At 39.9% G+C, this 14,785-nt stretch overlaps 1 protein-coding gene across 1 annotated transcript in view; it reads left to right on the top strand.

Moving 5' to 3' along the window:
• Window positions 1–8,822: 8,822 nt before the first annotated feature.
• Window positions 8,823–14,785, top strand: part of ABCA13 (ATP binding cassette subfamily A member 13) — a 190,392-nt gene continuing 184,429 nt past the window's right edge. Inside the window, 1 exon segment of the mRNA XM_065629402.1 lies at window positions 8,823–8,891. Coding sequence (XP_065485474.1) covers window positions 8,823–8,891 — 69 coding nt within the window.

The raw sequence follows: 14,785 nt of genomic DNA on the forward strand, positions 1-14,785 counted from the left end.
GGATGGTCCAATCCTAGCAGGAGACACAGGTCAGAATGGTCTGAATAAAATCTCAGAACAGCTGTCGCTGATCCAGCTAAATGAGATTTTCTTTTTGAAGACTGTAGTCTGCAACACTCTGTCAACAAGCATAAGGGCTAGACCTAACTGGAATGATGTAGCAGTAAGGCACATTGACCAAGAAGTGCCAGAAACTGGAAGCAGTGTGATGGAAACACTGAAAAAGGAAGGGATGACTCTTACGAATAGGAAACTTCCAGTGAGGATTAATCTCCTTAAACTTGATGAATTTTCAACTGAAGAACAGATAAAAAGATAAGAATACTGGATTTTTTAACTTCACTAAGTTAGTCCTCCTCTACTTTTAAAAACACATTTTCTCATACATGCTTGGAATACAATGAATGTAAATTTTCAGAGAAAACCTTTTTTTTTCCCTTAAGCTCAAGGGAAGGAGTTGGGTGGGAATGGCTTCTCATTTTGTTTTGGAAAAAAAAAAAAATATATATCTATATATCTGTGCTTAGCTGTGCCTAGTGCTTGCCTGGGCATTTCACAAAGTCCTGTGAGGTCCCTTGGGAAACATGCAACAAAGCGCATCTTTGCTTTGCAACCTCCTGTTCCCAAAACAGTAGCAAGGAGATGAAGATCACTAAGGAAGCAATGTGCAGCACCTCAGGCTGAAGAAAAGCTTATACTGAGTATGGGTTTGGAGCAGACAGTTTGCTGTTGGGAAAGAAATACTATGAACTACCTAAAGAGGAGAAAAAATACCTTATGAAGAAAACAAAGAAACATTTAGCATGGCTCCGTGGAGCTCTGGGGAAGCATATTACTGCAGTTATCCTGGAGGTATGAATCTGAAATGCTGTGATTTGTCTTTTTAAAGGAAGGAAAGCAAGAATCTGGAAACTGGTTAAAAAGAAAAAGTTCTTACATAATTTAAGAGTATGAACTGTCACCTGAAACTACAGAGCTTTTGTATTTGCAGTCATATAAAGTAGGCACTTCTGTTTTGATCGCTAATGTGAAAGCTCTTATGTACTGCATGCCAAGATACAACTAGCATTGTGGCCTGGCCGAGTTGGAGCTAAGAACCGAACATTAATGGAATGATGCAACTATTCTATTAAATCAATACACAAGACCATAGCAGAAACCCCTGGAAGACTTCAGCCATCCGCTTCTTGCCAATATGTCCTTTCTCCTTCCTGCCGTTCCTTAGGACATTTTACTTTTCTTTCTGCTAAAATATTTTTATTCTGTGTTTCCTAATAGATAGAGCAAAGGGATGTATGACAACTTAAAACTGGAATTCAAAGGAATGTATCCTGCTGTTTTCCACTGGTCAACATCCTGTAATGCTGTATTCCTAATGCAAGAGGGTGCTCTATCGACACATCTTACGTGCAATAAAATACTTTTCTTAGTTTCAGAGGAAACTTGCCAGAATGTTACCCTGATAAGAACAATTGTATTTTTCCCTTGTGTCTGCAACTGGACAGAGAGATAAAGAAATGACTCAGCTGTGTGCATCCGGCAGTGAAGTTACCTTCCTGTAGGTTTTACAAAGACGTCCATAAAGAATTACAAAACCTTTAACAAGCTTTTATATGCAAATCAATTATTTAATATTACCCATTCACATTGTTTCTGTATCATATAGAAAAGCAGCATACTTAGGCTGCAGAACAAGAATCAGTGATATTTTTAAGGCATATATGACATTACATATATGTTTGATATTACGTAGCGCAGTGTCTCCTGGTAGATCCTGCAAACTCAAGAAACCTCAATTTCAAATAAAAGACTTGCTTTTATTCTCTATGCCAACCCCACCTACCAATACACTACACAGTCAGTTGACTCCAGAGATGAGCAGGGATAAAAGCAAAGAAGGAAGGTAGAAGATATGAATAGGGTGGAAATGTGAAGGGAAGAAACAGTGGTTTCTACCAATAGTTTGTTCTGGGATTCATGATATTCTGATCTATTCCTACCTTTTTTGTTAAAGAAATGGTTGAGACTGTAATGAAGGCTAGAACACGTTTGTTTCACATTTGCAAGAGACTGACAATGTGCAGTAACTTGGTTAGTGACTTGAAGGAGTGGATTTTTATTTTTGGCATCTTGATATATTAATATAATACTTCAGAGAAGAATTTTATTTCTTGAAAGGTATGAGAAAACTTGAAACAGAACATTTTGGAATTACCTATTGCCAGAAGTGCTTAGAGTATACATATTTTCATCTATCCTTTAAAAAGCAAGCAAATAATTTCAGTAATTTCAGTATTTCTTGAAAATATATACATATGATATGCAATATCTTTTTTTTTTTTTTTTAAAGATTCTTCCTAAGTCCTTGCAAAGGATTTTCAGTGCATTACGTAACAGAACTGGATTTTCTTCTCAAGTCTGGATCTCAATATATTCCTAAATAAAATATTTATACAGTTGAATTGGAGATATGTTTAATTTCCATTGATGAGATATATAGGTGAAAGAAACTACAGCATGAATTTTTTTGATTTGCCCATCAGCAGTCAGTTTTGTTCTGAACGTAGCGCTCAGTAGTGCAAACAGTAAACGGAGCTTTGGGGATTGGATCTGCGTGCAACAACTGAATGCAAAAAAAGCACAGTGGTGTGATTTGTTGATACTATTATATTTTCCTACAAGATGTTGAGGTTTGCTTTGCCTGAAAGTTTGTCAGTCTTTTAAGTTGGAGTGACTTAAATACATGCTTTCTCTTTCTAAAATAATTACCATTTAATGTTATACTCCAGGGTACCAATTAAATTACAGTTCAAAAAGTGTTCTGCCTGAAGAGAAAGGAGGTCACTGAACAGAGCAACATTAAACCTGAAACTTGGTGGTACAATAATAAACAGAAGAGTAATGCTGACAGGGCAATGCTTTTGCTCAGGCTACAAACAAAATGCAGCAGCAGAAAATGTCAGGCAGAGCCGGTTTTACACAACACAGAAACCTGATTCCAGATGCTTCTTTTTGTTGCTGAGCTTGTAACTGTGAGAAAATTTTCAGTTTACTATCAGCCTGTCATATTATGAGAATAAAATTCCTAGAGCTGCCCAGAAGCTGAAACAAACCACTGACCTCCTTGTGAGATTGGGTCTGTTTTGTTTGTTTAAGATGTAGCTCCATTTTATTCAGCCCTATTATTTTACCTTGCTCACAATTAACATTTTTCATCACATCCTAATTTTGCCCACAGGAAGTGTCTCCCAGGAAAGATGCTACTAACTGATGTCATCCTGCAGGCACTTTGCCTGCAAAACAGGTCTGTGTCATGTAAATATTTACAAGTAGTACTCCTAATAATGGAAAGCCTTGTGATCACACAATAAACCTTGTGAAAGAAATTGTGGGTGGTGATAGGAAAATATGCTAATTTACCAGATTCCCAGCCAAATTCTCACAAGATTTGACTGCATTTCTGTCTACCAAACTGTGTTTGGCTCCTGGACTTTGAGCTATTTAACATATAAAACTATGTTTCTTTGAAAGTGCTTTGCAACCTACTGTAATTAACTTCTATGAAAACTAGGCTCGATGTGGTGTGTTGATGGTATCATACTATAAAGCAGTCAGGTTTTAAAAATAGAGGTGGATGCTTGGCAGAAGGTTTTCTGCCTTTTCTGCCCTAGTGGTTTGGGATATCTTGCATATTATAAGAGTAAACTTTTAAGTTAAAACTGAGACAAAGCCTGCTAAAGCTAAGCAGAAACAGAAAAGAACAGGTCATTCTGTTTTGTCCTCACTTAGAGACATGATTCTGAGTATATTTTTTTTTTCCATTCCAGATGGAATGAGTGGAGCGGATGATGAAATGTGACCTTCTAATTTGCTCTGCAATGTTCAAGATGTTGCTGTTGACTACAGCTACTCCGTTAAGGACCCCTGAAAGCATATAGTTTATTTAGCCTACCAGCAACTGTGCTGCATTTGAACCTTTCTAATCTCTTGGTACATGCAACTCCTAGGCAAAATTGCTATTTAAGGCTGGTACTTGCACAGAATATTGGTTGAAACTGTATTGAAGAAACCTAGATCACTCAAAAGAGCTTCCAGGATGGCAGCAATACAGCTGATCCATTTTCAAAAAAAATTCAGAACTAACTTGCTTTTCCTGCCTGTGTGCTTAATTTTTAATATTATTGTCTCTTTTGTGCCAAAGGTTTGTTGTGGTGGGTGTCCCCTCCCAATAGATGGGATGAGGGATGAGTTAACTCTGAAAGCGACACGCGCCCTGACTCAACAGATGAGACCAGGTGTAAGTTAACTCTGGGTTAATTCTGCGCAGTTATGTGAAGGGAATAACAGACAATCATTCCAAGGGTCCAATTCAATTAGGAATTTTACTAAAAGTACGTGTTGGAATACTAGTTACAGCAAATAGTGGCTTGGCAAAAGTTTTTTATGGTATCACAGAACTTATCAACACATTAACAGCAAAAGGTCCTTCTACAAGAAATGTATTGGCAACCATTAGTAGCTATAATACAAAACTTAACAAGAATCCAACAGCAGAGCTTAAGATGATGTTACTCTTATATGTTCAAAAGGAAAAAGAGAAAGAGGGCGGTAGAGAGGGAAGGAAAACTAAGGTATAACAGATAGGGAAAGAATAATATATCACCACTTATGGAAGGAGAGACAAAGAAATAGGGATATAGAAAAAGGGAGAGAAGGAGAGAGCAGAGAGAAAAGAAGAAAGAAAAGAGTGAGGGATCCAGCCACTCTTATGACTCCACAGTGTGGGTGACAAGATTTGTATGATGATGTGTGGCCTCTGGTGTCCCATGGTGAGGATGCTGGGGTTTGTAGTTCAGGAGCGCAGCGTCCTCAGGTGTCTGGTCCAGGTCCCGCGGCGAGGCTGCTGGGCGGAGGGTCCTCAGGGTGGTGGGTTCCCCTACCAGTGCTGTCTTAGTGAGCTTTTTTTATAGGTCTTCGAGTAAAGGAAAGTCTGGGGAGAAGGGATGATTGCGAAAGATCGACAAGTCCCGGGCCATGTTGAAGGGTCTCAGCTTTTCCCCTTTGTGTGCCAAGCTGGGCCTATCAGAAGATGGAGCTACGTGCCCTCCGGCACGTCCTCCACCTCCGGTGTCGGCCAGCCGGCCTGGGCTGTGGCTCGTTAGCTTGTCGTTGATATGTAAATCACAGTTCATCCTGTACTCAGTGTGTCATCTCCTGAATCCTGGGGCTGGAGGAACTAGTTTTGCCATAATGGTTTTGGCCATGATCGTTATCAATACCCAACAGGTGGGCAGGGAGTGGTGGATGGATTTCACATTTCTTGTATGTCTATAACATTGCAAATGATAAAATGAAGCTCATGCATCCTGTTTCTTCTAAAATTACTTTTAGATGTAATTTCCCAGAATGCCACTGCAGGGATTGTTCTCGCTTGAATGCTTATGAGGTATCTTTTACTTTCATAAATTTTGTTCTAGAAAAAAACCAAGTCTACTACTGCAGAACACTATAGTAGGTAAGAATGAATTTCTTTAGGAAAGGGCAATGATGTGTGAGGGCAAATGTAGTTGACAGAACCCACTGGTGAAAGGTGTTTGTCTGTTGGGTGTCCTATTTAGTAAAATGAGGAGTTAGTAGTTCATTGTTACTGAATACTAACTGCATACAAAATAATTGTTTCCTGGATCCATGAAAGCTGTTTAGCATTAAAACACAGAATGCAACATTTATGAGTAGGTAATTATAAAGAGCATAATAAATTATGCACATCACACAGTCAGATGAACAGAGATTTTGCAGAATAGGTTGTTCAAAATAATTTCACAAATGGTTCATGTGAGGCGTTTTAGCTTACATTCAGTCAGGAGCTGTCTTCTGTATCAGTTGCTTTGATAAATAACTGCTTGTAATTCATTATGCTGACTGATTAGTTTATAATTTCCTACAAATCACACACGATAGATTCTGCTCCCCAGCTTTCCAAAATATCTGTGTGAACCCATATATATATTTACAATATTAAATTATTGACAAATATTTGTTTAAAAATGCGTACTGTGCACAGAATTTTCATCTCGGCTCATTCAGAATTTTACCTTTGCTCCCAGTATGCAAAACGACTGTAGATACCCTGAAACAGCAGGGATTTTAGCATTGCTTGACTAAAAGCAAAAACATCCCTCATGCAAATGCCAGCCAGCTGTGAAGTGGGGCTCCTTGGTGAGGTATGTTCTTCCTTTTCAGTTGTTTGCCCGGCCACACTTTGCCAGTGTAGGGCACACCAAAAGGAGAGCCCCAGAGCGGGGGGGTGGTGGGAGAGGTGGGACGTGGGGGACATGTGGCTCTGCTGCCCAGCATGGGAGGAAGCAGAAGGATGGTGACGTGCTTGATGATGCTGGAGGTGCCCACCACAGCGACAGTGGAGTGGAAAATAGGGCTTAATGGAAGAATAATGGATCCCATCTTCATACATCACTTAGTTAATCCTGCCATAGAGGTACAAGCACGCTTAACATCATTCGGGTAAACACTGAACTGCTTAGTTTATTAGTACGTCCTGAGGACTTTCACTTTTCAAAGCTAAATGGTTACTTCAATGATTTTTCAGTCTCAGAGCAGATAAAATAAAAGGAAATCCCACCATATTTGAGGAATAAAGGCGTTCAACTAGTCATGTTCTGCCATCACTACAGCTGTGATTTCTGCTTTGCTGGGAGGCAATTTTTACAAGTATGTAAAAGTTTATGAATTCATGACACATAGACAGTCTATTCTTCTTGAACCCATGGAAAATGTAGAAGTTAAAATGGAAATTTGCACCCTTTCGCATATAAAGATTTTAACAGATTAATCAGTCAGTTTAACATGAATTGGGGTAACCAAGCTTCACAACATGCTCTGGACGGCCGAAAACTGCTACTGGGTGATCCAAATCCAAAGACTGGGAAAGGGAAGCTCAAGCACTGGCCAAAAGACAACAGTTGAACCTCATCCCATGGAGACTGGCGGAGCTCAGTGGACCTACAGATGTGCGTTTGCTCATTGCAGAGGTATCAAACATTAGTTTTTTAGATTGCTGTCTTAGCTCAAATCTAGTCAGATTCCTTGCTGGTGACATCTGTATCCACAAAGTTTTTACACTTTGAGGATTTTACTCTTAGTGTGGAAAAATAGGTATGAATGTTAAGATGTCTCTTTCATTCAATAGTAATACATTTTGCAGAAAGTGTAATGATGCAATTTACACAGCAATAATGAGAAATAAAGAATATTTGCTCAGGCATCCCACTGTCCTATTGTATGATTCCTGATTCAGTTTACAGGTGGTTTGAATCACCTTCTATAATGGCTGTATTGCATGTCTTTGTTGACCGTAGAACTTTGGGGATCAGATTCTCTCTTAGGCAATTAATTTTGGTAGAACAAAACATATAGAAAGTTTACTGCTCTGCCCAAGGTGGCATTCCCTGTTGGTAGTGTTGTCCCAAAACAGGTTTCTTTACCCAGTGTGCATACGAATGTGCCAAATTAGCACACAGAGACGAGATCTTTATTTACAGAGGTGTGCAAGTCTGGGTGCTGGAATAAAGCCAGCATGCCAGCAAGAAAAGTAAAAGGCATTATATAAAAAATCTTATCACTGCGTTCACACCCTAAAGAGCCAATTGGTTATATATTTGCTAATTGCATTACATAATCCTTTTAGAGTATAATGAGCAACATGCAGCTAAAGGACAGTTTATCCAACGGTCTTGAGATTTGTGTTAAAGCAAGACTCAACTAATTGTGAGGGCTTCAAAAGGTCTAAAGCTGCAAGGTCAGCAGTGTCTGTAGTTTGTGATCAGGTGTTTTGCAAGTCACTCTTCTCTTTGTTATATGAACAGATTGACCTAAGACTGAAAGGATTTTTATATTTTTAGGTTAGCAATTGCAGACAGGATTCATTCTTTTAAGTGATGACAACAGTAGGGCAGTCATCCTCATCCCCCAGTAAAACAGCACAACTCCGCACTGCTGCCGCAGGTTCCCCTCCTGCAGAGCCCCCCACACAGCTCCAGGAATTACCCTCCCTCCTCTTTGCTGAAGGAAATGCTGGGAGACCGATTTTCATCCTGGGGGGAATGTGGCAATTGATTAACAGTTTTCTGACTTGTCAGAATATTCCACCTTGACGTAGGTGATGTATACTGAAAAAGGAGAATGAAATGTCAAACACACAGACCCTTTATAAGATAAAATTAAACAGTCCTATGATGATGCAATGGGACCACTGCAGTGCTAGATTTGTACTTACAAGGGCATTCTACAAGTATACAGACATTTATATGGCTACATGGTTAAACAGTGTACTTATTTTCCTACTATTATTTTTTTCAAAAATCTAAGCATATGCATGCAAAATGACATTAATACTGGGATGACGGAGAATCACCAAACTCTGGAAAAAGACAAATGTGTGTTCCATATTATCTTTTTTTTTCCCTGTTGTTTGCATTCATTTTTATTCCAGAAAAGCAGAAACAAGTGCAGAATTCATACTGTGGAGTACAGCACCCTGAAGGCATTTATACAAACCCATCCCCTTACTGTTCATTGCACTCTGAAGCAAATGGAAAGATGAGATTCCTCAACGAAAGCAAAACAAGAGGCAGAAATATAATCTCTCCTTTTCTCAGCAAGCAGGCAAATCTCTTGCACTATTCTGTAGTGCTGGGATTAATCAGCTTCTGAATAAAATATTCAGACTGCTTGGTGAGGTGAATCTGAGCTAGAAAGTCCTTAAGAAGCCACTCTGCAAGTGGATGAAGGAAAGAAAAGACGACATGGGGCGTGCTGTACACCAGTTCAAGGCTCTATTTTGGAAGAATTGGCTCTGCCGTGTGAGGCAACCGGTGAGTTTTTGGAAATGATAACAAAAGGAATATTTTAAATCTTCTTTTAGTATCAGTTGGAAAGAGTATATCTATTGATTTTTCCTTTTCACTGCAGATTGTTAAAGGTAGGCTGGCTGCAGGTGCTTCTTGTTTTGCCTTTGGTCTCCTAATTGCTGAGAACACAAGTAGAAAACAACAATGTGTTTTAATTCTAAAATGGCTGAATGCAGCAATGCTCCCCAATTTGCAAATGAGATAGGAAACCTCATAAAAGTTTCGAAGAGCCACGGCTTATCTTTTAATTATCATTAGATACTACCAGTGCTTGTAGCAGTGGCAAGGATGAAATTCAATTTTCTTCACGCTACAGGTACTCATTGGTATTGTAAGAAAGCTTGCATAATTGTGATAAAAATCTAGATATGGGGAATACGAGGACTGTATATTAAAATGGAATATACTACTAACCTTCCTTTCTTATCTACTCTACAAAGCCTAATTTAACCTTTCAAATTCAAATATGCAGAAGAATGTGGCAGCTACTTCAACAGCAGTCGAAATTAAAATAATACTCAAATATGAGATGAGAGGCCATTGTTTGCTTTAACTGTGACTGATGTGATTTTTTAAATTTAAGATAGAAGGAAGCAAATTTTATCAAGTGAGATAACATTTCTGTGGGAAAAAAAATCACGTCAATTAATAGTTTCTCATTGATTTCCCTTGTCTGTGATGATTTGGGGATTTGCAATGAGGCATTTTGGCTGCTTTGGATAGGATTACCTTGATTAAATAGACATACAGCTTTTCATTTCAGAAATATTTCACTTAAATAAAATTGTGATTTAGATAGAGAATTCATTATTGAGAATGATTTCAAGTGATGTTTTTTAATATGGAAGACATTTTTTTTGAGGAATACTGCTAGTTATATTCGTGTCCATTCCTAAACACTTCTGTATGCTCCCTATTCCTCGTACTTCAATCGGTGTGCATTAAGTGGCTTCTCGGTATCTCCTGTTCTCCTCCATGTTGATCTATTTCTCTTCTTGCTCTGTTTAGTTTTCCCTCTCATATATTTTTGAAGGACAAAATCTTCATTCATATAAGTTTAAGTTTGCCTAAGTGGTAGCTTTCCTGAATAGAGAGCTCACCAAGATGCAGACTTCCCTGAAGCAGGAATTACAATGAATGACCCAAAGAAAACTTAATTCTGCCTGTTCAGAGCCAGGAGCTGCCCCGAGGAATTTGCAAGACCTCCTTATGTTCTCATCGCACAAACACTGATCCATGACGGCGCTCCATCTGCAGTTACGCAAGGAGAAATCCAGGTGAATCGTTCACCTGTGCAAAGGGCAGGTCAGACCCTTGCGAATCTGAAGGGAGAAGCATCTCCTGAAAGATCTGACATGCTGCAGCTCTGTATTATATTGTGTAGGTGTATTTGTAGAAAGCAGTTTCTTCTCATGGTTATTTATCAGCAGTTAGGCCCAGAAGACAAGCGTGGTCTGTTGAACTAATGATGTGTCATGAGTGTCATGTGGCATTAGTTGATATGACACAGTGAAGGGTGAAGGGGCTGTGGAAGATGTAAGTGATCTGTAACGATGAGCTGCTTTGACTGAAATTCAGACAGGCATCAGCGCCTCTCATTTACACGGTTCAAAGGCAGCACAGGATAATATGTACATTTGGACATCAGTTGGGAGTTTGAAATTGCAGTTGTGTAGAAGATACGTTCTTATTTCTGTTTTCAGAAGGTTTTGCTTTTATCGGATTCTGGAAGATCTGGAGATACATTCTCCCAAGCAACTGTGTGACTTAAGTTTTCTACCACTGCATTTCTTAACTATTATTTATATAGTATTTATTTATTATTTGCAGCTAGGTAAAGGATGAAATGCAATTCATAAATTCTCTTGTTCTGATACCCTAATTTAGAGGAAAATTTGGATTATAATCATATTGTGAAATGCTTGAAGTGTGTGATTGCTAATACGACTATTAAGAGAAAACAGAAACACAGCCTATTCTAAAACCATGCTTTTTTTAAAAGACTGCTGTTATTAATCATTTTCATTTTGGGCTAATGTTAAGCATGAGAGAAAATGCTGGTATAATTCTTGCTCTTCATCTGCCCCTACACTGAGTATCATCTTTGCCCTGCTTCTGTCCTTTACAGTTCACACTTCTTTCTTCCACACTTTAAAAGACATAAACATCCCTAAAAGTTGCTTACTGTTGAGTGCCCTCTGTTTCGCACTTCAGTTTTTGCATCACTATAAAACAATAAAAATAAAATAATAAAATAAAAGTGGATGGTTAACAAGTTGTCTGCTTTTATTGGCCAGGTCATAAAGCTCCATTATCAAATTCGCCATTATTCCCAGGTGCAACTCACCAGAATGGCATGAGCTCTCAGACCCCATTTCCCCTCAGTGCCTGTGATTATTTCTTAATATTCCTAAGTTCTCTGCAATTGCTATTATCAACATTCAGAGTCATGGTACTCTAACAAAGAAAGGTATAAGCATGTTAGACTGCAAAGTCTGCCTCTGATAAGCCATTAATGCACACTGAAATTCTGGAGATAAATGGAAAATGGGGAGAATATTTGCTTTTCTAAAACACTCCAAACAAGAGAAGTTATTATAATAGGCCTATACTTGCTTGGCTCACTGGTATTCTCCAGTTGCAAATTTGATATATTTATTAAACATTTAATTTTATAGATTCACCAAAATCATTGCCATTTGCCCTATTCTTTAGGTGCAATGAGTTTTCTCAGGAGAATGGCAACAACCAAGGAGAATGAGAGAAACAATTGTTTACAGCTCTTATTTCATTAGGTGCCTTTCTCTCCCAGTACCAATGCTGGTGGCATTGTGCAATGTTTGTTTTGGTCCCTAGGTTTGTGCAAAAAAAAAAAAAAGATATTTTGCCCATTTTAAAAAATGCTGCTGTTGTAATTTTGTATTTTAAGAATCTTTGGCTCATTTGTTCCAGATTTGGAATAATAACCCTTCTCTGCATGCCAGATTTTTGGATATTCTGACTAAGCAAATTAATTTTGGGACAGCTTAAACCAGAGAGTTCTCACCTGTAACTGTTCTGTATTCGGCGTACCCTACTATGTTACAACCTGTGTGACTTTTCTAGTCACAGAGTACTCTCCTGTATTTCTAGACAAATGACACTCAGTTATACCTATAAAAGGGTTGTTTCTTCCCCTTTCTCTGTTTTGCTTTCTACGTACCATCTAATAATCCAGCAGCAATTCTCAGTGGGTCAAACTCTTAATGTTCACAATATTTCTAAAATGTAATTGCAGACAAAAATTCCCAGGAATAGGCCAAAATAAATTGACTAAAGTCTACCTGAGACAAATGAACTCCTGTGGCTGCACCCAAAATCCATGGAATTCGACAGGAAGAATACCACTCCAAGTTTTAGGCCAAGTGATGTATCACACCCCTTGAAATTTGCAAGAATGCGCCTCTGGTGACCTGCTATGGCAGGGGTGTCAAACTCCTTTTCACTGGGGATCACACCAACCTCGGTGTTGCCTTCCAAGGGCCGAATGCAATTTTAGGACTGTATAAATATAGCTTCTACATTTATACAGTCCTAAAATTACATTCGGCCCATGGAAGGCAACCGCAAGGCTGATGTGGCCCCTGGTGAGAATGCGTTTGACATCCTGTGCTATGTTATTCCAAATTGAGCATCAATGGAGAAAGTGCCATTAATTTCACATCTATCTTAAATATGGACAACTGGTCCTTAATGCAGCCTGATAGGGGAAATGGTAAGAAAAAAGAAGGTCCAGAATGAGGGTATTTCTGTACTTTGTTTGGGTGAACTAGTCTAGATTTTGAAGTCAGAAGCTTTCCTTATTCTGAATTGTTGGGAAATTTGTTTCTGCATTAATGGGGTTTTGTTTCATCTCTGTTTATGGGAAACGCAATATGTTTTCTGCTTTTCTGTTGCATTAAGCAACTAGAATCTTTCAGATACCATAACTCCTATAAAGCTGTTTGTACAAGCTCAAAAGCATCTCACAGTCATAGTACCACCAGGGAGCCCAGCCTGTAGCTGTCCAGGGCTTTCCTCCTATAAACACCCCCCTGAGCTTTGGTCTCTCAGAGCCCTGACCCTCTGCCTGAGCTTCTTGTGAGACCTCTTCCGTCTGCACTGGAGGGGGGTGGTGATGCTGGTATGGGTCCAGGGTCAGGCTTGACCCTTTCTAGCCCCCTCATGGGCAGCCTAGTGACATCTCCTCCAAGTCTCTTCTGCAGTGCCCCTTTCCTCATCTGCTGTACCTGGCTCCACACCTCCCTCAAAACAGCCCATTGATACCCTGCAGCAATGGTGCTGCTCCACAGCCAGGGTCCTCCCATTCCAGATGGGAAATATGGGAATGAACATGCCCAGGACTGGACGCTGCTGCCAGGGCCCTGGGGGCACAGGCCTTAATAGCCCTGACCAGCCTCACCTGGGGCTCCATCTGGGCCCACAGCTCAGCTGAAAAGGGGCTTCTGGGCCCTCTGCTCCTGTCTGGGTGAAGTCAGAGGAGCACTGCTTTTCAGTTTAGCTTTTGTGCTTGGCCACTCTCTTTCTGGCTTGATCGTGCTCCTGTCGCATCACTGTGACATTGACCAAGGATCTGGAGTCCTGGTTGAAGCTGGCTGTGAATGGCTGGGCCTGCCCTGCTCACCTCACGAGGTCCTGTGGGATGGGTCTCCTGCCCGGCTGGGGGGTGTTACCGTGCATGGCTCTCCATGACTTAGGGAGCAGCTGGCCCTCGCCGCTCCCCCAAAATTTGAAAGCAGCAGGCCTTGCTTCTTTTTGGCTGGCTCCTATTTGGCTTGGAGCGTGTTCACTTTACATAAATGGTAATTTCCCTAAATGTCAGGAAGCCTTTAGTTCCTTGCCTTGTGTTCAGCAGAGCAAGCTTTTTCTACAGGGAAGACTCTGCCATTGGATTTTGTTCTTAAGCGTTATGTTACTTTTCTCAGGTGTTTTTCTAACATACCCAAGTTTAGGAATCACTTCCCCAGTGGGATTTGATTCAACACTGACAGTTTAGAAATAAAAATCCTCAATACGCTTCAAAGAATTTAATAGCCTCTAATTGGAGATCTTGAGTGTGGTTCTTTGTCATTTCTACTACATTTCTGTTACTGAGTTAGGTATTCACACTTTCCTAGCACTTTTATCAGTGATTCTGTAAGTCTTCCAAAACTTGGCTGAATGGCAGTTTCTTCCTTTTTGCAGCTGAAAATTGAGGTGCATGTCTCAAGAGGAGACACGGTCAAAAACTGTGAGTCGTGCAGTGCACCAGCTTGGGTGGCTTTTCATTGTGGTCCTGGAAATGGGAAAGCAGGGAAGCGAGAAGTGTGGTGGTGGCCCATTAGCTTGGTCTCACAATGCCCTGCTGCTGGAGGTGACAAACGCAGGTTTTGGAGAAAGGCGACTGCAGGTGAGAGAAAGGGTGTAGTGGCAGCAGCTAGGGCGCCAGAGGAGGACAAGGAGGTACGCTGCTGAGCAGGCTTCAGGGTAGCATGCTTCAGGGGAGCACGGGGAGGTGCAGCAAGGTGCAGAATGCTGCTGGCTTCTTGGGGGGCTCAGGTATGGGAAAGCTGGATGTCACCGTCATCACATCGTAAGAGTTACTGTGTTGGCCACAGGGAAATATCTACCAGCACTGTAAACAGAATAAGTTGAAAACTACTTTTGTACTCTGAAAGCAGTGTATTTGGCAAAGTTATAAGGATTTTAAATAGAACTCTTAATCACTAATTTGTTTTATGATCTTATTTTTGCCTAAGTAGTTGTAGAAAGGATTTTTTTTTTAATTAAAAGGTATACGGATTTCAATGATTTCTTCCAAAATTTTTTTTTTTTTTTTT

This window comes from Caloenas nicobarica, chromosome 2 (genome assembly GCF_036013445.1).
Source record: "Caloenas nicobarica isolate bCalNic1 chromosome 2, bCalNic1.hap1, whole genome shotgun sequence".
NCBI classification, from domain to species: Eukaryota; Metazoa; Chordata; class Aves; order Columbiformes; family Columbidae; genus Caloenas; species Caloenas nicobarica.